Raw genomic sequence first — 24,145 nt, 5'->3', positions numbered from 1 at the left:
GGATTTTAAGTCAGGGATAAATGGGGAAGAAATCAGCCTGTCAGGCATTCTGTTTAATGGCAAAACTTCCTTGGCAAAGGTAGCAACTGCTGTCAGTTTTTCTGATGAGGTAAATTCAGGTGAAATATTCTGGTTACATTTGCATGTTAAATGGTCATGCATTTGAGGAAGCAGGTAGTGAAGGTTTCTTTAGCACTGCTAAATATTTTTAAATGATTACTTGTTCTGTGCTTTAATTTCACTTAACTGTGTGCGTAGTCCTGGCACTGCTGATGATAAAAGCCTGTTATTGGCAGATGAGGGAGTTTGGAATGGGAATAACAGTGTGGGTTTTTCTGCTGTCCTGTTCCATGTATGCCTTCTCTGTGTGTGAGGAGCATCTTTGTTCTTGATGGTGTTCAGAGGCAATGCCCAACTTGACCATTTTAGTAATAGGAACTGGTTTGTGAAATCTATTGCTGGAGTGATGTTTTTATGATGCAGAATAAAAAAAAGTATCAAATTCTAAAGTGACAGGACTTACATATCCATATCTACATATGAACCATGTCCCTCACAGCATAACACTTGATGATCCTGAAAGTTTCTTCCAACCTAGATGATTTGTTTTTCCAACTTTACAGATTGTGTGCTGAGTGCTCTACTGTTGTAAAAAGGAGGGTGGAGGGCTGACAAGTGGAGGTTGCCTGGGTGTACTTGTTATGACAAGGGAGGAACTGGCCTATTGTCAGTTAGCTGAGATGTGCCACTTGTGCTCTTTGTTCATGCAAGTTTGAAGTAAAGTGTGGTAGCTTAACCCCTAGAGGTGAAATTTTCTTCAGTTTTCATACAAGTGCTAAAATCATGGTGAATCTGGCTGCAAGCTTGTTTTTCCTCTGGCTAAGTCAAGGTAATGGCTGAACTGGTAGCATCTTCGGCAATCGCTCCCATTGAATAAAGCACTGAACTGTGCTGCACCTTTCTACTCATGCCTTAGAAGTGAGCTGCTGCTAGTGAGGGATTGCATCTCTGGGCTCAGGTGTGATGCCTGGTCTACCCAGGGACCTTTTACCTGCGTGGGCTCTGAGCTAGAAACCTCTTTCAAATGAAAAGGCTTTTCAAATAAAATGTGATTCAATGAATAGGCATCAATGTGCATCAGTGACACATCCGAACTCCCATTGTTCAGCATCCTCTGTTCTCATACTCTGCACAATCAAGTATGGTATTGGAAATAAAATTAACAAATGGCGTACTGAAGGAAGCAACACATTCAGGTAAGCTTTGAATATGCAACAGATTCATGTGCTATTTTCAGAGTGCACATCCCAGACAAAATTACTTGCTTCTCATCTTTTAAAATGACTAGGTGTGCAGAGAGACAGTAATAAAAAAAAGTCTGAAACTGCCTAGAATTTGCAGTATGGTATATTTAGAAGCTGTTGTTCTAGAGCCTGCGCTGAACGCGCAGCATGTCATTATTCTTCTCTTAGGCATAAATTTTGTTCCCCAAAGCCAGTGCAACCCCTGAGATAGCTTCTGTACCTTACTTGCTCCTGGTAGCAAGTGCAGCATGTGGTGATAGTTAACTGGCAGCCATGAAGTTTGCCTCTTGTTGTTTCTCCAAGCACTGAGACATATAATGCTTAACACAGTAGACTTAAATCCAAAACATATTTATCTTCTTTGGCCTTCATTATCAATGGTATTTCTTCTCAAATTTTTCAGGTAGTTAACTATTATTGAGAAGATTCTCTGATTAAAGATTAATAATTTTTGAAGAGCATGGTTGCCAGGTAGAGTGAGACAAATTAAGCAAAAATCCAATTAATTATAGGCATACTTTATATTTAGCATGAGTGCTCCATCTTTTCATTTGGATGTAAATGTGTCTTTGTAAAGGTTCATTCAGTATAGTTAGAGACTGTGGTTTGTATTGTGCATGTGCTCTCCAGGATCTTGCAGTTTATGATTATATCTCCTCTCGTGAGATTTGCACCATTTATAAAACACACTTTGATATTTGTTCTACATCAGTAGAAACTCTGAAAATATTTTGCAAACATCGACCAGCCTGCTCAGTTTGCTTTTTATTTTTCAAAGAAATAATTTCAAGTGCTATGCTGAATAATAGGGAAAGATGGCACCAAAGAAGTAATTTTCTGGTGGTTTTGTTTCTGATTAGTGTTCCTTTAAAGACTAAACTGGACTGGAAATTGGAATATAACCTTAGAAGGAATACTACTTAAACTGCAAAGCTTGTTCCTTTTGGCACGTGACCTCTGGAAATCTGGTCTGTGTCTTAAAAGTTTCCTATCATAAATTATTTGTTGTTGACAATGGTTTTGCTGAATCTGAGAATTAGTATAAAATTCTCAGGTAGGGTCTTGTGCCTGGTTCTTATGCCTGTTATCTCCTTACCCCATACTTGGTGGATTTACTGGTTTACTAGTTGGCTCAGTTCCTTGTGCCTTTTCCCAAATGACCTTTCAGCATTTGTTGCAATTGCTGTAACGTTTAAGTATATCTCAGCTCCAGAGTGTTGGTGTCTCTTGTATGCAAACAGAACCAATTAAATGAGCATAACTGAATTAAGAAACAAATTAGAACAAGTGTTTGAGATTCAAGAAATTCTTGTATACTCCTGTTTTCCTTTTGATGTTGGAAAAAACATTTAGGATACCTTAGAAAACCTGTGTTTAAAGATGAGGTCTGAAAAAGGGGAAATTACTAATGTATAAGGACTTGGTGTGAATTAAAGGATTAATGTGGAATATGACTTACACCTCACTGCAAAGAGGGGTAAATGTGGAGTTTCAGTTTTTGTTGGTCTGAGCTTTAGTTGAGTTATTGAGGACTTTTGAGTCACTACAAAGTGATATACTTAACTTGCATGTTTGGAAACGCTTCTACAGTGCAGAGGTAATATTTTGTGCTCTTGTAAGTTGAATTGATTGTTTCATGTTTGAATGCAGTTATCTGTAACTGCAAGGTTGTCTAGATTGGCTTTGTATGCTTTATAAAGGTCTTTCTGCTCCAGTATGATGAAAACTGAAAAAGAGAACTTGTTCCAAAATGCTACACTTGCAAATTTAAATCTCCAAGGTGCTTGGGCCTTTTTGCTCAATTAATTTTACATCTTGGTTATTAATGCTGGCTGGAGGATGAATTGCCTGCTTGTTCTGTTGGGTGGTTTCTAGTGCTGATTCAGAGTTAGTTCAGAGGAACTGCTGCAAGGCACCCTCAATACATGAGAAGCGAACTCTGTAGATACTCGGCAGCCCCAGCGTGGGGAGTGTACTAAAGTGATGTGCTTACTGGTAAGTCTGCTTCGTGTGGAAAAGGGCAGAACTTCCCAGGTACTTGAAGCACCATTAAGTGTGCAGGAACTTTCCTTCATTTTCTGGACAACAGTTAAGGAATAAAGCATGATACGTAAACATGTTCAGTACTACTGGATTACCAGGGTGCAGAATTTAATTTCCCTTTATCTCCTTAAATGATTCAAAAGAAAAATCATGTGTGTATTGTGAAAATGTTTACTATTCCGACTGGTGTGTAGTGTTTTTATACTACAATGCAATGCTTACCTGAGACAAAAGGCAGCCCTCCAGTGGGAAGAACTATTGACTGAATTTGTATTTTGGCAGTGTTTTTACTCTTTTTTCCACAGCTTTGTTCTTTGAATTTTGTGTATCTTCAGCAAATCACTCAATGTGTGTTCTTTAAGAAAGATCTGCTTGACCTGATTAGAAGGGAAACATACAGTAAGTTGTAAGACTCAAGCAATGCAAGACCGTGGGTATATGGGTCCCAAAAGCTGGTGATCTCAGATGTTAGTAGGACTACATGTACGTAGCTTATAGAACAAGCTGATCAGGCAGGCACGAACCTATACCAGTAGTTGTCGTGTTCATCTGTCATACTTTTGCTTCTGAGCATAACCATCTTAGAAACTTGATGTGCTTGCAAAAGACTGATGCTTTAAAAAAAAAAAATAATAAAGTTGGCCTTTTCCTGCAGCTGTGAAGGAAAGGAAGGAATAACAGTATGTTTAAGATAGGGAGAAGTGGTCCAATTCATGGCTATATCTCTTATTTCAAAAATCACTTTAATTCCTTGTAACTTTCCACTGTAGTGTGCACCCCTAATCTATGTCAGATGCTTCTTTAAATATTTTGTGAAGTTACCTTGCTGACAAGGTCTATTCATCTTTCATCTCTGTGATCTTCGAGTGCAGTGTTCGAAATGCTTGCATTCTTAAAGGTAACTCTAATTCTGTGGTGTGAACAGTAGCTCTAAAATCGCATTTTATATTTTAGAATTTAACTGAGGATAAGTGCAGGATAAGTCAAATCTTAAACATTTGATCTGTAAGAGCATAATGATGGACACTTGTGCCCAGCTTGTGTGAAGACTGAAGCTTACAGTGATGCTTAATCTTATGTGATGAAATACCCATGTGTGGGAAAAAAATATACATGCACACACTTAAATCTTCATGTATTTCAGTATCTATTTTAACGGAGGGAGAACAGGGGGCTGCTGAAGCTTGAGTTTTAGTGGAAGATGTGTGGGAGGTGATGAAAGGTCCTAGGTTAAGCAATAAAACATAATTTGGAAACGATAAACTGAAGATTAACTGGTACTTCTAACAACAGCAGGTGGAGGTTGATTATGTCAGTGCTCATAAAACATTCTCCTGCTCTGCCTTCTCAAAAGCCATTTTTGCTGAGTACAGTGCACTGTGGCTGGATTTTACTATGTATTGAGTATGCTTCTGAACTGGTGTAAGCCTTGCAATTTGTACTGCTAAGGATTGTTAGCTTGATTGATTTTCCTACTTCTAAATACCTACTTCTAAATAATTACCTTGGAAATTCATGTTCAAAGTGGTTCACGTGTGCTTTAAGAATAAAAAACTTGGCAGGCTTGTGGTGCTGCGAGCAGATCTACATGCAAGCATTAGTTGCTTTCAAGGCTTGGATGTGAGAAGAAATAAAACTAGTACATGCATGTAGGCATGAATGAAAGAAAGCAGAAGGAGATTTGATGATTTTGGAAGCCATTCCATACTTGCTGGCTGTGGTTTTGGATGGCTGTCAAATGTATTTTGGTGGTATAATTTTCGGTCCTGCCAAACCATAAGAGAGCAGTTTGTTTCCTTCTTTGCCATCAAGAGCATCTGCTTAGAGGTTGATAACCTATTTATTGCGATCAAAAGTATTTCTATTGAGTGCTAGCCTTAAAATACAGCAATTCTGCAGGGACACCTGATAAAGCTGTGAAGTAAGGTGCTAAAACATAAAGTGTGGCTCAGCATGCAAATGTTACTATTATTGCTTGTAGAGTGTGAAGCTGGTATTGTATTTTATAGGAATTTTGCTTTTCTAGCTGTTTTTAGCTTTAAAACAGAAATGCTCTTGGGTGATACAGGTGTGGTGCTAAACTTTATTCTGCAATAGAAATTGTTATGCATAGGGAACTGCAGATCAACAAGACACTAAACTGAAAAGCAATTTTTTGTAATGGGCAATAAGAACTGATTTTTTTTTTTCTTTTGGAGAAGGATTTTTTTTAAAGCAGAAGTGCATACTCCTGAGTTAATTATTTTCTAAACGCAATTCTGAACATCATTCCTTTGCTTCTAATGCTTAACTTGTATAGGTTGAAACAGCTGTGTAGTGAGGAAAACTGTGGTTCAAAGTGTGTGATTGGCAAATGGAAAAACGCCTAGATTCCACAGATTTTGAGACCTCTCTTTCAACTGGTATAGCAGTGCAATTACTAATGCTTATTATAGAAAATGAATTTCAACCCACCTACTGTTAAAGACCTCTTCTAACTTCCTTGTGCTTCTGTGAAGCGTTAAGCTGCTTTTATTGGAGACAGCAAAAGATGAGAAGACTCAGAATTGTGCAGTTTTCCTTAGAATTTTGATATTGTTGCTAAGGCAAATGCTAAGAAACTTTGGTGTTTGTTTGATTGTTGAGAGGACAGATACAAAATAACTGCGTAGATAGACTTCAGAACAAGTAGGAAAAAAATTCAAAGGACCCGTTCATATACAGCAGTGTTGACTTTTAATACCTTTTATTTCTTCCAACGTGAAATTAAATTTCCTAAGTGCCTCTTCGGCTGTAGGAAGACTTTGCTAGCGTATGGGTTAAAATGACAATTTATGGGTTAAACTGACAAAGTATTACTTGTAAAACGTCTGTGTGAACACATGAAGGAGATACACATTAGAGACTGTGGCAAATTATTTAAAAAGTATATTCAGGAAGAAAATTCTGTGGACTTCATGGGTGTTCTGTACAAGTTAGCAGGACTCGTGAATGTTACAGGAGGGCTCTTTGTTTTTCCAGAGAGTTTTGCTGATGTTCAATTCATAAGATTAGATGTTGGATACCTAAAGCTTGGGTACTGTCATAGGAGCTCCAGTGACTGTCAAATGATAGTAGACTCTATTTGAAGGAACAGCTCTAAATGTAAAAATCTTTTCCCTCTTTCTCTTTCTAATTCCCACCACCATCCACCTCCCCGTTCTCCAGAATGTTTCTCAGTCTGTTTTTCTTTTGTATTTCAGGGAATACCTTGGAAAGCAGTTGCAGTCAGAACAACCTCAAACGGCCACTGCACGGAGCTAAACACTTCCATCAGTGCATTGACTTCCTCCTTCTAACTAAAATATGTTCGTCTTTTAATTGTTAAATTAATTGTCCAAGGAAACAAATCTCATTGTCTTTGCCTGCTACTAGTGCATAAGCTTTCCAACTTTCCTCCAGTGTTTTTTGGCTTAGTAAAAATTTGTTCAGCTAGTTCTGACAAATATGCCTATTATCTCTTCCTGTTATATTCTGAATGTACCTGAAAAAAATGTGGCTAATATATTGCATTTGTTTTATGTATTTATTCTAATAATAAAGAATGCTACTAAAGGATTTTCATTCCATGTCACAACCTAGAAAAAAGGTTTTGTTTTCTTAGTGGGTTATCAGTCTTGTCACTTAACAGGAAAAGCAAAGAGAAATCCACTTGTGTATCCCCAGAGAAATTAATAAAGCTTTGACTTGGTGTTCTGTAGGCAGTGCCTGAGAACTGTTGACTATCAGTACTGGAATACATACCAACTCTCAAAACAATGTTAATACTGTAAATAAAAGAAATGTATGGGGGCAGTTTTGGGTGGAAGACTTCTCTCTTTCGAGTCTATTTTAAAACTGGTACACAAGAAGGGGGCAAGGTGGGAGGGCAGGGAGAAGACTCCTCTAATGAGAAGTGATACTTAAGGTTATTAGTGGAGTTGAATAATAGCAGTGTTAAAATTGCAGATCAAAGATCAAATGATTTTTCATTTTAATAACAAGTGCAGTAATACATGAACTCAGAACTTAATAGAGTGTTTCTGTTGATTATTAAAGATACTTGTAAATGCCGTGGTTTTGGTGTCATTCTAAAATCCATTGTATTCTTATTACATTAACTCAAGTTACTTGGCTATCACGTTTTTCTGTATTTTATAGCACCTGATATCACCTGTAAGCATCAATGGATTAAGTATTATATAGGATTTGGCATATGAAAAGCTTTGTTGCACACACGTGAGCATGGCTACAGGCGCTTGCAACACCAAGCATATTCTTGTGCTTCACTTTTTAGAAGGGAAAGTGATGAGAGAATGTGACTAATTTCATGTGTGGTGCAAGTCTCCGAGAAAGCTTAGGATATTTTGTCAAGCAAAAAACAAACTGGGGAAACTTCTTTGGCTTTTTGGGTTTTCATTGTACGCAACTAAAGTTTGACCACTGTTGCAAAGGAGAGAGAGTGGGTTTATGGATGACAATTTGTGATTTCATGGATTAAAATTAGATTATGTAAATTCATGACTGCTTACTTATGCATGTATGAAGTAGGCATTGATATTGTGGTTATCATAAGAATAGGATAACAAGGCTTGAATGGATATGAATTGATTTGAGTAAGAGTGAGGGTTATCTAGGTGGATCTTACCTTGATGGTGAATGTTCCCACAGTGATGAGAGATGCTGGTGACCTGGGAAGCTGTTGGCAGCGTAAGGATGCATGCATACAGACACAGCCATTTGTGTCTTGGGTCAGTTGCATGGTCTTGAAGTAAATCAGTCCTCCCTGATTTCATGCTTGGATTTGCACCACACATTACTGTTGGTACACAAATTCTTTGATTCAGCTGCAGGATGCACATCACGTACCTTGGTTACTTGACAAGAGTTCAGTCCACGGCACCAGGTAAGAATTTGTTTGAAATAAAGCCCTTTGAAATGCATGCGGAGTGAAGACTGGCTTAAGGCAATTGGTACTGCTTTACAAATCAGACTCTTGGGTCACCCTGCTTGTTGGTGTAAGTATGGCTGAAGACTAACTTTGAAGATGCTGTAAAAGGTTGGTCCTATGCTTACAGCTGTAATGTTGGGCCCAGGGTGATGGAGCACTAAGGGGGAGGTATATCCAGGTCTGCAAAACCAGAAGTCTTTGGTGTTTTCTTGTCTAAAGAGTACAGAAGAACTGTTTGGTAGGAAACTTCGGTTTCAGTGGGGTTGTTCACAAACATCTAAATACTATGCTTGTCTACTGTTGTACTGAGTATACACAGCAAGGGTTTGGTAGTAGAGGCCTGGAGAAGTGACCTTTGAGCAGAGCCCAGCAGCTGCCCCATGTCAGATCAGAGCTGGCTCCAAAAGTTACCTGCTGCTAGCCAGAGCTGAGCCAGGGAGAGATGCTGGTTGGGCCTTGGGGAGAGCAGGTTTAAGGATGGGGGGGGGAAGACTGCTGTGCAACAACAGCTGGGAGAGAGAGGAGCGAGAAGCAGCTCTGCTGCAGCCCCGCAGGTGAGTGCAGCAGGAGGGCAGGAGGTGCTCCAGGCAGGCAGCAGCAGTTCCCCTGTGGCCTGTGGAGAGGCCTGGTGGAGCAGGCTGTCCCCCTGCAGCCCGTGGGTCCCACATGGAGCAGATCTCCACGCTGCAGCCCCCCCCATGGAGGAGCCCCTGGTGGAGCAGGTGGATGTGGCCTGGAGGGGGCTGCGGCCTATGGAGAGCCCCCACAGGAGCAGACCCCAGGCCGGAGCTGCAGCCCGTGGAGAGGAGCCCACCCCGGAGGGCTTTACTTTGCTTTTAGTTTCCTCACTGCTCTTGTCTGCTAATGATAGGCAATAAACTACATTAATCTCCCTATGGTAAGTCATTTTGCCTGTGATGATAATTGCTGAGTTACCTCCCTGTCCTAATCTCAACCCTTGAGCCCTTTCCATTGTATTTTCTCCCCCTTTCCCTTTAGCCATTGTATTTTCTCCCCCTTTCCATTTGAGGAGTGGGAGTGAGAGAGCGGTTGTGGTGGAGCTGTTCTGTAGCTTTTAAATGTGGAAATTGGGGGGACTTGACCAAAAACATTCACTGAATCTCAACTAATTCATAAAACTTTCTGCTATGTCAGTTTATAGTCTGAAAAGTTCTGATTAGCTGTAGCTCTTAATACTGAGCACTATTTTTACTGCTCACCTGTTTGCTCTCTTAGGTTGCTCAGTCACATTCTCCCAAAACCTGGCATGTGGAATATGGGCAGATGCCATGGTGGCAGATTGAACACTTCAGGGCCCTGTGATGACAGCATGGGTAGAGCTTGGTGTTGGGAAGAGAAATGTGTGCCAGCAGCTTCCTTCTATTGCTCTGGTGACTCGAAGGTTTAGAGATTACTGGAAGTCATCTGTCACAGACCAGGTGACTACCTTGCTCTTAAAGCAAAGAGTTAAAATTACCTTCCTCTGAATTAGGGTAATACATCTGTTTATGAATACTCTTTTTTCCTAAATTTGTTTGCACTCTCACTTTGATTCCAGGAGTTTAATTTTCCTATAATGAAAGTAACTGTATCTCTGAAATCTTTATAAGCAGACTTTAAATATTCTTCATTTGCGGTTTCTTTTGCTTTTCATGATACATTTGCTTAAATGACTTTCTCTAAACTTTTGGTCTCCGGGTCTGAAATCTTAAGTGGAAATAAATGAGTGAATTTGCAGTACACAGCAATCATAAAAGGAATTTAAACCTGTCATAAATCAAAGCAGAAGAGATAGAAAGGAAGCATGAGGAAGAACAGTACTGCCTTCTGGAAGTAAGCTAAGAAAATGCTTTTATGATATGCTTAGTACATTTTTACGGTTCCTACAAGCCTGCAGTTGGATGAAGAAGAAACCAGGTCTTGGTCGTGGCCAGTGTGCGCTGCTTTCCCACACTGAACCAAACAAGGGCTGAGCAGGAGGTAGACTGCCTGGGCCCTAGATGGACCCTGCTGCACTGAACCTCTTTAATAGCTTATCAGAATGGTAAAAATATCTTTGTGCATGAACAAATTAAGTTTTTCAGTTTGTACTACTCGGACCTGCTGGGAAAATATTCTTTTTTCAGTGAATTTTCCATGCAAGTTTTAGCCCAGTAAATTACAAAGGGTCTGAAGTTGTTCTCTTGACTCATCTCTATCCAAAAGCTTTAATTTCTGCTGAAGGAGCAGCTAAACATGAAAAATGTGCTAAAAAACAGTTAATGTATTTAAGAATATTTTTCATGACCTGCCCCTGGGCCTTACTGCTACTTTAAAGCTAGGTTACTCCACAGTAAGGAGCATAATAACAGAAAAGGAATAATGTCTAACTGTTATGCTGTGTCTTCTTTCTGTTTCTGTTTGGTTTTACCCAAGAAAATTTCTGTGCCTTAAGAACCTACTTTTTATTGGAGGAAACAACTCCTTTTTTAAAAGCTCTTTATATAAATGTTGGCAGTAGGAACATATTTTTTCTTTTTCAGTCTGATAATATCACAGATTTTCCCAGAAGTGCACAACTTGTGTCTGTAAGAAAACTAAATCTGCAGCAAAGAACAATTACATTTTCATGAGTCATCTTGGTGTCTTTCTGTGCATATTCATGATATGATTTTTTTTTCAAGGCTCTTAGTATGCCTTGTCTGGATTCTATGTAGAGACAAAGCTTAAAAATTAAATATCTTTTTGAATGCAGTCATAAGCTACTTTAATAAGGCCACATGCATCTGGCTCAGCCATAAAATGGGCAAAAAAAAAAACAACAAAAAACAACAGGTAGCTGATTGTGGCAACGACAGTTATAACCTATTGATTCAGAAATTCCAGAACTACCATGGTGTCAGATCCTTTTGTGGTAGGAGAATGTAATCAAGTTGCAGACTTGAAGGTCATTGTTCTTTAGATAATTTAAATGAAAAGAAAGTGGTGCAAAACAAGCCTATTCTATCATGTTCAGTTGGCTAAAATACAGCTTCAGATAATGAGCCTGCCACTGTGGGGATCACAGCTAATAGTTGGATTGTAGATGTGTACAAATGTAGAGCAAAGAACATTAGTCATTAAAAAGGTGAAAAAAAATTGACATAAATACCATGTAGAAGAATAGTTCTAAGAAATGTTTTTTTTTTTTTTTCTTTTAAGCCTTTTCAGTGTTGCAACTTTTTTTTTCTTGGTTTTCTTGGGGAGTATTAATCTGAAAGAATCACTTTGTATTTGGCTTCCCCAGCAAGTGCAGTTGAATTGAGCTGCTTCTGTCCTATCCAGATGCATAGGTATGAGACCACTTTTTTTTAAACTGTTGTTTTAACACTTGGTGGAAAAATTACGGAACAGATTAACACATTTGGTAATTTACATTTCTAAAGGTTTCTTCAATATTTTAAATCTACAAAAAAGATCATAGTTGTTCTGAGTAAGGCTATGTAAGGAAGTCTGAGGAGCAGTAGGATGTGTGATCACAAAGCTTTGCATAATCATAATCAGTTAATAATTAAGATACTGAAATACATCTTAGATGTCTTAAATAGGTGAATTCCTTTTATAGAGAAGATTGTTATTATGAAGTGCATAAAATTCTACATCTTGTAGTATTGTGGAGTCTGTTAGTATTCCAGTTCATAGTGCCATCCCTTTTTTTCTGTATTATATCCTAATTCTTTTTAGAATTGGCGGTATTTCCCAATTTAATTACATCTTGATATTGTGTCAAGCAGATGATGGATGAGACCTAGAAAAATTGAAATGTTTTAGAAAAAAATATTTCTTACTGGTAAGACAGAACTATTTTTGGATCCTCTGTCTTGGATCTTATTTATTTTTCCTTACACATTCCAGCTCAAATTCCATAAGATACTGTTTCTAAAAGAAAGACTCAGGATCATGTTAAGAGCCTGTTTATGTCAAGATCAATTCCCCATTTTCACACTTATGGGCATTAAATTTGCCGAGTGTTATCATCCTTAATTTAATATGTATTGTAATAGCTTTCTTCTAAGAAACCTGGAATGGGATGCACTCCCACTAAAGAATACATTAGAAGATCCTTAGATTCTGTTTTTATGGAAGCTTCCTTTTCCCTACCTTGAATTTATTAGTCCAAGTAGATACCAAGTAGCTTGGGTCAAAGCTGAGCTGGGGCAAGGCTTTGTTCACCTTGTAGGGACCAAGTGGTTTAACTTCTTTGTTACAACTTGTTAGTCCTGCTATGTCTATGTGCCATTTCTGGAGATGAAAGGAACTCTGAAGTTTGCTGGAATCTTCCTTTTTATTGTTTCCTAAACATGTATGGCTGCCATTTTTTATGAGACTTTTGGTGCAACTCAGTGTAGAGGATAAATAGTGGATTATTCCATTAAACCATTGAGAATCCTTTTCATCCTCTGTTTTCCATCCTGTGTTCCTGCTCTCAACACAATCTGAATTTTCTATCACCTGGTTCATTGCATGAGAAAGTCCTTAGTCATGTATAGCTGCGTCTCTTGTACTGGGACAAACCTCTGGTCTTCTCTGGCTTGCCTTTTGCTTACATAATCCTCTTTCTTGGGGTCTCTTATTGCTATTAGCCATTCTACCTTTTCTTTCTGCTCCTTTCTTCCATGTTCTGAAGTGTTACAGGACTGTTATTTTCTCCTTTATTTGATGCCTTTTTGGTCATGTAATTAAAGACCATTTTTTCCTCAGCTATTTTTATTTAAACTGCAGATGCTCAGTAACTGTCTCCTTAAAATTGTATATGAACTCCATTTCTAGATGCATCTTCAGTTTCCAGCTGCCCAATGCTTTATGCAAAAACAAAACAAAACAAAAAAATAAAACACCCCACCACCTTCATTGAGTGTTTGAGATTATTAAGTAGAACTTCTATCTATGGTCCTCTTTACTGGGTCTATCTTCAGTGCTTCATCAGTTGCCATCAGTATTCTCTCTCCCTTTGTTTCTGAGGAGTGAGGACTGCTCAATCATCACCTTGGATGAGGCACTTTTTCTGTTTAAAACCTCTGTTAACCTAACAAGAAAACAAAAAGTGTTTTAAATTGGCAGTTTACTTGATAGAACCTAGTAAAGCTGGTTGGGTTTCTAAATGTACGTTTTGAAAAGATGGAGATGCTTTTTCTACAGCAATGGGAACACGTCTCTTGCTGGCTGTGAGGCTGCAGTGTCAAGAGGGTGTAATTTAAATTTTAACTCTTCTATTTAAGTGTTGTATTCAGATATAACAAATTATGACCTGAGTTAAAAAAAAAAAAAAAGCCAGCTTGTACTATGGAGTAGTTCTAAATCATCAGAAACAATAAACAGGATACTTGAAATGATTTTTTTAAATATATTTCTCTTTGCTTCCTGCTTCAAGATGGCTTGAGAAATAGATGTCAGAAAATGATTCTGAAGTATGCGTTTGTGGTGGTTTTACTCAGGTGGGTGGCCAAGCTCTACCACAACCACTCTCTCACTCCATCTCCACAAAGAGGAAAGGGGAGAAAATACAATGGAAAAGGGCTCAAGGGTTGAGATAAGGACAGGGAGATTGTGCAGTAATTATCGTGACAGGCAAAACAGACTCAGGGTAAGGAGATAAGCAATAAATCTTACTATTACTAACAAGCTAGAGAAGTGAGAAACAAAGGAAAGAAACCAAAAGCACCTTCCCCCTCATCCATCCTCTTCCACCTCCTCCCCCTGAGCGTTGCGGGGGAATAGGGGTTATGGTCAGTCTACAGCGCTTCTTCTCTGCCGCTCCTTCTCGGTCACTCTTGTCCCCTGTGCTGTGGGGTCCCACCCACGGGATGCAGTCCTTGGTGAACTGATCTGGTGTAGGCTTCCTACAGGCAGCAGGTCTTGAAGAACTGCTTCAAATATGGCTCCATACCACAGGGTCCATCCCTCAGGAGCAAACTGCTCCAACCTGGCTCCCCCACAGGCAGCAGCTCCTGCCAGGTCACCTGCTCCTGTGTGGTCTCTTCTCCACGGGCTACAGGTCCGGCCCAGAATCTGCTCCGGCAGGGGTCTTCCACAGGCGGCAGCCTCCATCAGTGCAGGGCCACCTGCTCCACCGTGGTACTCCATGGGCTGCAGGGGGACATCCTGCTTCACCATGGTCCTCACCACAGGCCGCAGGGGACTTCTGCTCCGGCGCCTGGAGCACCTCTCCCCCTCCTTCTGCACTGACCTTGGCACCTGCAAGGCTGTTCCTCACTCCTCTGACTTTCCCAGCTGCTGTGTGGCACAGTGTTTTTTTTTTCTCCCTGTCTTAAATCTGCTCTCACCGAGGCACAAAACAACATTGCTTATTGGCTCGGCTCTGGTCAGCAGTGGGGCTTTTACCAAACATGGGGAGGCTTCTAGATCTGTCTCACAGAAGCAAAAAGAATTTATATCAATGGCTTTTTTCTTTCTATGGGCAAAATTGCATCTTGCTTACCTTTGGAAAAACACAACAAACCAAATCCCTTGAGAATATATGCTGAGGCACTACTATAGCATCTGTGTATAAGTAGTTTTGCTGTTCTCCTAAATGCACCTTATCACAGTTCCATGCTGTGTCTTGATACAAATGCAGACTCCCAAAATGGTGAAGAATTGCTTGCTATTTTCACTTAACCTTTGGGCTTTCTGGGAGGCTGGCGAAGAAGCAGAGGGGGTTGCATAGCCTGTTCTGAATATACCTCATTGCTGTCAATTTGCTTCTATCTGTACTTGGATGTACAGCTTCATTTTTCTTTCTTCCAGTATGACCGCAGGAAAACCTGCTCCCCATCCTGAGGCATAAACAGCAGGCAAGCCAGGAGAGGTGATGTTTCCTCCTGCTGTAGTTATGGCTAAGGAGCTCCATGCAGCTTTTCCAGGGGTGATTGTTGTTTGTTCTTCCTTTAGAGCTGTTTTTATCTCGATTATATTTTTCCTATTATATGAAGCTGTTAGAAATTGCAGATAAAACTTCTCATTTTATGGAGTGGCAGGCAAGCTATTTCCAATCTGAAGCGCCTGGGGCAGGAGTGAAATAGAGCCATACATCATGAAGTGATACTTCTGAGACTTGCTCAGGACTTGATAATAGTGTCCTGGCTTTCTACCTGTAGGCTGAAGCATGTGTCAGGTCAGAGAGGGCATCATCTACCTGTATGTGGGGCAGCATGGGCTGGTTGGGATGTGTTAGTAAAAATATCCTTCCTGGGCCCCACTGTGCTGGCTGAATTCCTGGTATTGATCTTTAATTAAGCTGATTCCTTGTATACATAAAATATTACGTATAACAACTTCTGGTTTACATTTAAAGGGGTTCCTCACTGGTGACCAAATGTCAAACACTAAATGTTTTTGCTGACCATTCTGAGCCTTTGGAAACTGCTGTCAGACTGTAGCAACTCATCTCTTCACTTGAGGTACCTCCTTGCTACGGCATTTTGGATGCAGTAACTGCCATAGAAAGCTTTAGGCTTTTACAGATGGGTCACCATAGAGCCTCTCTAAATGTCTGGGAATTTGCTTGCTGTAAACATTACTTTTTTTTCAAAAACACATGCCATTTTCCCAACATCTTTGAGGTGGAAAATGGAAATGAGCGTCTGGTAAGTAGTAAGGGAGTGATCAGAGTAGGAGGCAGATGGTGCTTTTTTCAGCACAACTTTGCAGTGAAGGAGGGAAAAATAAAGGTTACAGTATTATCAGGAGCTCTTGTCTAGCAAGACAATTAAACCAGTGCTTGGAAATGCAACAGTGGTGATTAAATAGCAGCACAGGGTTTATAAAAAGCCAAAGAGGCCAAAACCAATTTGTGTTCTGATGTAATTTGTTACGAAAATAGTTGCTATGCCATGTGGAGAGAGCAGGTTCCCCAGTTAACCGGTTGCGCAGCCCCCTTCTGGGCTGCAGCATCGTGAGACCCTGTTTTATACAGAACAGCAAGGCTTTGATGGGAAGGGCCCAGCTTTTGGAAGAGGTGCCAGGAGCAGTGTGTGGCACGGCCTGGTAACCCCAGGCTCACCAGAGCATTAGGCCAACATGCACAGGGGCCCCGTGAGGGACTGGTGCTGCTGTGCTGTACCTCTAGGTTGCTCACACCATAAGAATTACTTGAGATTTCATCCCTTTTAAAGGCTGATTCCATGATCTGGTTTCCAAGGGCAGATCCTTGCAGCAAGCTCTCCTGAGCTGCAGGAGTCAGACTACTGCCCATTTGTGCCCACAAAGATGTTACAACAGGGAAAAGAAAGAAAACAGTTTTCCCCCTGTATTTTTCTGGGGGCTTAACCAGTTTCCATGAAAGGCTTGAAACTTCGAATTTGTGGAAACAGAGTTGTCTCGTGACTGGAGGAAAGGTTCAGGAAAGATCAGCAAATGCCTGACTTGGTTCTGGTCGCCAGCTCTCAGAGGCTGCAGCATTAAGTGTCTTTCTCCTAGTATCAGCTGTTTCTTGCTCTTATTCTTCCTGCTGGAAGATTGGACCAGAAACCCACTCCTCTGGCCCTAAACCTGTCTTCCAGGTTCATTGAAGCTATGGCAAGGATATTGTCATTTACTCTTGCAAATATTTTCCTACAGCTACTTACATTCCTATGGCAGTAACTTCCCCCAGGCACCTCCCTAGGTCATTTAGGGAGAAACCACAGCTGTTTAGGGAGAAACACTGGTAACCTCTGTCTCTAATGGGACTTAATTTTACCACAGTCTGTTTTCTTCCTTGAGTCAGAATGCAAAGCAAACAAAACCCCACACAATTAAGTGCACCGCAGACCAGATCTATTAGAGGTGCTAGGAAGTTCTGATGTGAACTTCAATCTGTGTTAGAGGGAACTCATTTGTAAAACATAGGCTGCACGGGTGTTATCTGTAATGGCATTAATACCTTCTCACACAAACAAAAATCTTGTGCTTGAGTAACACGCACATAACTAATGAGCTGGTGGATAACTAGAGATTTAATTACTGAACTGATATGCTATTTGTTGTCATTGGGTCAGATTTGTGGCTTTCTGGGGAAGACTGGTATTGTATCTAAATTAAAAAAATAAGAAGCTTTAATTAAGATGTTTATACATGTGGCTTTTATTTTATTTATTTATTTTTGTTGTTATTGTTCTGTAGAGGAGCAAAACAGCTCTTGTAAATGCGATACTTCACAGTTATCTTGTGACTGAGTCTGCTGTTTGGATTTGTTTTTCCACACAGAATGAACCACCCTGCAGTATGACGATACTCTTCCCTGATTTTGTTACCTGAATTTGTTTTTCTCTTGCATCCAAAGAATTATGTGGCCAAATATGTCAGTCTTCACTTCTTTCTTACCTAAGTGACATAGGAATAATTTAGAAATGCAATACTCCATTTCTATGCTAATGTTTTCTTCTTGAAGAGAAAAGTCAATTCCGTTGTCTCTGAGTTGCTTTTTCCCCGGGAAGCTGTTTTCCTTTGAATAGTTTCTGTTTTTCTGATGTAACTGCTACTATATTCTGTTAACATCACACAGCTATGCTTGTTTCATCATTGTCTTCACAGTGGTCTCTTAATTTATTTGATGTATATGAAATTGAAGAAATAAAGGGAAAATGAAGATATGTAGCATTAAATAAGCCTTAAATTTGAGATAATTTGGGTGCTACCTTACTTATTATCGGTCCTTGATGTCAGTGCTGACCCTTTTCATGTAAATATTAGTGCTGTGCAACAGTATTTTGGGTCCTGTCTGTCCATCCTCCCCCAATTCAGTTGTCCATTCTGCTCAGTCTACATGGGCTGATAGGACAAAACCCAGGCTTCTGTAACTCAGTTCTTGACTTGCTACTGCAATGAGAACCACCCGTGCTCTTAATGAAAGTGACTAGTATAATCCTACAAAAACTTGTCAGGCTTTGCAAGGTTATTGAATGTAAGGGTAGGATTTATTTTTTTGTGTTGCTAATTTTGCTAGCAGAGCAGATGAAGAACTCTTCTCCTAGTTTTGGAGCTAAGAAGAGGTTAACTCCTGCTTGTGTTCACAAGACTTAACAGTATGTTAATGTGTTGTCCTGAAATGCAGGATTTTTATTGCATGCATGTGGTTGCATAGCAAGATCTGATTAAGAGGTTTTGCAGTCCTTTTCCTGAGCTGAACTGCACTGAAATATTTCCAAAGTTTAATGGGCTGATTGTTAATGTTGCATAAAATTGTCTTTTTAGAAAAACATGTTCGGATCACAAGTTGTTGGTGATTTTATCTTAACAAAATTGCTTAAGTATTATGGTATTGGTAATTACTCTGAGTATCATACCAATTCTCCAGTAGGTTTACCTTAAAAGCAGATAATTAGTAACTGTTGAACTAATGATGCTAACATGAGACTCCCCAAGAGAATGACCTGGTGTTCCCAGTCTGAAACTGTAGTCACCATCTTTGGAAGCCTCTAGCCCATGTCCAGCTCCAAGGGGACAGTGGAGCTGATGCTGGAAAGTGGACGTGTACTGATGCATTACTCTTTACTTTATACAGAGCATGAAATCCTGGGACAGAGGAGTCTGAGCACCTGCTTTGGGCACAGAAGGCAGAGATTTGTACCTATCTCAGCTATATGAAATGAAGCTGTTGCAGCAAAGCAAATGGAGAAGTGTCTAAGGAAGTCCAGGCTGGTGCTCCCAGCTTCCTTCTGGAGAGAGAGAACTGGTTTCAAACTGAAATTAGGCAGATGAGGTATTTGAACAGTAGCATTCACAACGTGATTAGTCTAACCACTGTTTTGAGGCTTGCTGATTTTTCTGTTTTGACCTAAGTTCCTAAATAGCTTAAATGCTTTGGAGTTAATGGGAACTCTGAAGTGTAATAAGTAGAACAGAAATTAAATCCAGCCAGGCAAACCTGATTTTGTCTTACAGGGCAATAGAAGTTAATCCACTTAACACCTGGATAGGAGATATCTCCTGTGCACACAGAAGAGCTAATATAATATTGTCTTGATTTTTAATGTGGTTCTTTATTGTTTCTGCTGTAAAATTTCATTCACTTGGATAGAAGTGGTATTGAGTGGATTGCTACGGAAGTTATTGGATTTGAGATGAAGTTTGTACATAGAAATGCCTATGTGCAGGCTGTGATTCCATCAGTGCTTTTTTTATTCTTTAATTTGACTTAACTTTCTATTCAGAACTATGTTTTGCTACTTTCTGTGTTATTGTTAGTAGCAGTTATGTAATTAACTGATGTTAAATTTGAGCTTGATGAGCTGCTGTAATTACGTAAGTCTAATTACGTAAGTCACAATCTATCACTTATATATCTTGACTGGACTAAAACAGCTTTATAATTAGGAGAAGAACTGGAGGGGATGGGGTGAAGCATTTGACTCTTGGGGAGCAGCCATAAATGGAGAGGATCAGGAAACTTCTCTTGACCTAAATGGTATCTGAAATGTCAGCCCTAAACACAATGGCCTATCTTTATTTCTCTTCTGAGTTTGGATGTTAAATGAGATCTCCTTTTGCAAATTATTTATATTACAGTAGTTTCTCCCAACCCCAATGGGGGCTGTTGCCCTTTTCGCTCTGCACTCTAACAGCATCTTGCTTGTTTGCCTGAAATAGGGCCCATCATCCCATATGTGCTGTACTAGCTGCAGAGCCTTGGTGGTTTAAATGCTGAGCATTTTGACTTATAATTATATCTTGTGTATATGCAATATTGTTTTCTTGTTCTGGGAAGCAGACAAAAGAAATGTGATTACATTCAAGACAGTAATTTGTTACACAACCTCTTTTAGGTACATACACTATAGCATAAACAGAATTGCCAGAACTTATGGACAGTGACAAATGCGGATTTGGGAGGGGATCTCAGTATCAGGAGGGAAAAAATCCTATTCTGATAACTTTTAGTTGATGCATACTTTTCCCTGTGAATAGCTGTCAGCTGGGCCCATTTGGGAAGAATCATCAGCTTTGCAGCCCTTCTGGTTACAAGTTGATGATAACCCGTAAGTAGAAATCTTTCATATAAGTTATTGCAATTCTGCAAGATATTTTCACCTTTCAGGCTGAGAAACAGCAACTTCTCCCCTGTGCTATCTATGGCTGACTGTGATTCAGACCTGAACAGAAGGACCGGAGTGCTTAACTCCTGAGTCTTGCTGGGAATCTTGGCAAACCCAATGGGGAAGATGGAAGAGGGCACAGCTGCCAAATGCTGCTTCTCTGTCAAGGGGGAGACCTTGGGCCCTTACACTGACTCTGCAGGTTATATTATCTCAGCTTCGCAGTTGCATTTTTGGTTCAAGAATTTGTATCATTTTATCACCCGAGTTGATAAGATTTTGTCAGTGTTCTGCAGGCTTTGCCATGCCTGGCTTATCCCATCCTTCTGGGGGTATATCTGCACTAGGCTTTGGAAAGGCAATAGGCTCTGGCTGCCCAAGAAGATGGGTGTCTTACAGCATCTTAAATCCTCAGATTTTCTGCAAGAGCTGTTGGAGCAGAGCTCCTGTTAGCCCACAGAAAGATTAACAACTATGGAAACAGCAGGTGGTTTTCACCAGCTGAGAAACAGCTATCTGAAACAAGGCAGGTAATTGCATGCAAGAGCCCGGGTCAAAAGGAGAACTGAATCCTATGCATGTATCTTTAGTGATGGCTTCATTTGCATGTCCCCCCCATGTATAATGAACTGTAAGTCTGCTAGTTACTGAGGGACTGTTTTTCATTATTATTATTTTTTTAAACCTAGGTTTTTATTAAAAAAAATAAATACAAGCTCCCTACAGCTCTTCACTGAAGTGTTTTTTTCCCCTATGATCTGTATTACAGGGCAATATTTATTTCAAGAGATTTGTTATTTGTTGGGTTTCCAGTGCTTTTGAAATGCGTATTCATATTTTTAGATCACTTGTTATAGTTATCCTAAAGCTTACGGCTCTTTTTCTGTGAAGGTTGGCTGAAATAAGAAGAAAAGAGCTGATCAATTATTTGTAAGAACATCAATCCCTTCCAATGCGATAGGCTTCATAATTTTCTTTCATGAAACTTTTTTCCTTTTAAGCCTGGTTTTCCTATGGAATTAGTTAAAGTAAAAACTAGTAACAGCCTAAAGCATTTAGATCTCAAAGATGCTCTGGAAATACTAGGTGGTAGAGATTTGAATCACTCCTGCTTTGGTACTCATCTTCAAATACAGACAGAAAAGGGTGCTGTCACATGCTCTTACTTGGTCAGCTCACAAGCATTTTGTTTAGTGGGATGAAAGAATAAAATATAGGGCTTTGTTCCTTTATCCCCATCTTGATTAAATTAAGAATGATGAATAAGCCACCTGAAATTTTGAAGCATTGGTTTAGCCAAACAAGTTATTTCTCCATCTATTTTTCCTGTTCCCCTCTTCTTCTACCTTTTAAATAGAAAAGAAAACAAAAAAAAATGTTTAATGGAAAAATTAAAGATAATCCATACAAACTTTGATAAATGATTTGCAGTCTGAATTTAGAATGAAGTAGGTTAGCATATGAACACTGCCATGAGCTTCAACTGCATGGAAAGGACTGTGTTATCTGCATAAACACTATTGTGCAAAATATTTTTCTACACTCTTTGTGCAATACTTTGCCAATGTGAGTTAAATCTTATATAAAGCAATAACACAGGTTACAACTCCTTTGCTATATTTTAATTTCTGTCTTCAAACACACCTTCAAGCTACAGTTCCCCAAAGCATAGCTCTCTAATGTTCCCTCAATATAATTTTTCCACTCCTAACACTTGAGAGGATATATTTTGCACTCACTAGCTATGGACTGTTATGTAAAAAAAAAAAAAAGGCACGTGTTCTTCATACGTACAGTTAAGCAAAAACCATGGAGGCTGAAGTAGATTGAACAGAACTATTTTGTTGATATAAAACTAGTTAAAGGAGACGTTGTAATAAAGGCTGTAATAATGAGGGCATAGCAAAAAATAAAAATAAAAAATAAAAATAATATTAAGAGTAGAGGCAAAATACTTTAAGAATCTGTAACCAATTTGTGGTTTTGTGGCAGAAATGCCTAGGAGAAGCTCTGGATATGGTGTAAGCAGAAAACAGTGGCTGGTTGTGTGTTGGTGCTTTACACCTTGAGCCATGACCAAGGGTGAGCCTCAGATAAAGCCTCGCTGACTGTGAACTGGCACTGAAGGTGTGGTGACAGTGTTTGCCAAGTACATCCCTACCTGCTTGAGTAACAGCTCACCAAAGGGGAACAGGAGGTGGTGGGGCTTCTTCAGGAGGTTCACCTGGCACCACTGTGTGTGCCCATCTGCCCTCAGACACACAATGTGCATGGGAATTTTCTCTCATTTAAAGCAAAGTAAATTCCTGGGGCCAGTGTACGAGTTGGCTTTGTGCTGCCCGTGCCTTCCTGTGGCTCTGGTTCAGTGCCTCTGCTTCGATAAAGTAAGATCCCCTCTGAGCAGCTGCAGTCATTGGCTTTTCTCTGCTCGGAGACTGAGCTCCAGCATCCCAGAGGGCTGTGATCAAGGAGCAGCTGCGGGGAGCTGGTGTCACAGGCGGGACAACAATCCAACCCTGTGTTTTTCAAAGTTTACAAAAGCATAATTTCTTATTTCCTTGCTTTACATGGACTCTAAATTACATGCAATAGAGAGAGTGAAAAGTGAATCATCTCTTTCATAAGGTCAGGCTAGAAGAAACGTCCCTGACATCAGAACAACCGTACTTCAAAGGAGAGGTTTAACAAATGCCTGCTGGGCTGCTCTTCATCTCTGTGGTAGGAAAGAGGCAGCACAAAAGCACTTGTGGGCTTTTTAAATGATGAAAGGTGTGTTTGTGATCGAGCAGCTGCCAATTGTTTAAAAGATGAAAAGGCATATTAATAAAACTGACATTTAAAAAAATACGGAGATTTAAAGAGATTTTATCTTTCTCTGTTCAATAATCCATCATCAGTGGTTGTTAAACCTCTGCAAGGTGAAATAAATACAGTAACGATCAGATCACAGTTCTTTTACTTAAATAGCAAGCAAAGCATCTTCAGGGTCTTTTTGTGGATAACAGCACCAAAATCACGTGTATGATGAATGAAACCTAAAACGATAGCAATTTCTTGGACTGATTTAATTATGGGCTCTTTGGAATCATTTAAAAACCCTAATCCTATGGCACAGACGATGAGCATTATGTTAAATGTATATGGGCAAAACTTGAGGGGTTGTAAACCATCTGACTGATAATAGCTTTATATGTGTGCACTGTGTAGTGTCTGCTGGGGTGCATTGGACTGTAAGCATGTTGAAATCATATTGGGGAGTTTGTAATCATTTCAAAGGAGGTTTTCCTGTTTCTGTTCCATCTGTTCTTCTTGGACCTGTTGTTACACAGGGAAAGAAAAAGTGCCATTGAGATCTCTTCAGGTCTGGCTTTTGCCATGTAGCGCAGGTGTTTGTGAAGCTTGCTCTCATGGTCTCTTCTTACTGGGCCTTCTGGCACCAAACACAGGAGGAATTCAGCAGAAACTTGTAAGTGAATAGTATGGGAAATGATCTGGTGGCATCGCTGGATTGTACTTCCCTATATAATGCTTGCTTCTGGCACTTTAAACAGTAAGTATGCAGTTTGCAGGAAGAATACTGGTTATATAAATTTAGTTGGATTAGGGTGAACAGGGCACTTCTTCCTTAGCATTAACCCGGAGGAAAAGCATCTCCATCAGAAAGGCACCAGCCAATCTCACCATGTTTGTGGCAGACTAGAGGCTAAAATCAATTCCTGAGCAGAAGGCAGACATACAGGACTCTGTGGTATTGATAGCCATGGGGGAAAGAGAAGGACAATAAACTAGCTTGGCAGAAATCCTCTACTTCTCTGGCA

The 24,145-nt window shown here is 39.8% G+C and overlaps 1 protein-coding gene across 2 annotated transcripts in view; it reads left to right on the top strand.

Annotated features, from left to right (window-relative positions):
• The window catches only part of ATP6V1H (ATPase H+ transporting V1 subunit H), a 38,931-nt gene extending 31,866 nt beyond the window's left edge, over positions 1–7,065 (top strand). For both annotated transcript variants that reach the window (XM_068671860.1, XM_068671861.1), the window contains one exon: positions 6,569–7,065. In XM_068671860.1, the coding sequence (XP_068527961.1) occupies positions 6,569–6,629 (61 nt within the window). In that variant the 3' untranslated portion in view covers positions 6,630–7,065. The remainder of the gene's footprint in view (positions 1–6,568) is intronic.
• The last annotated feature ends 17,080 nt before the right edge of the window (positions 7,066–24,145 follow it).

The sequence above is a fragment of the Anas acuta genome, chromosome 2 (genome assembly GCF_963932015.1).
Source record: "Anas acuta chromosome 2, bAnaAcu1.1, whole genome shotgun sequence".
Lineage (NCBI taxonomy): Eukaryota > Metazoa > Chordata > Aves > Anseriformes > Anatidae > Anas > Anas acuta.
This window is presented reverse-complemented; position numbering and strand designations above follow the sequence as displayed.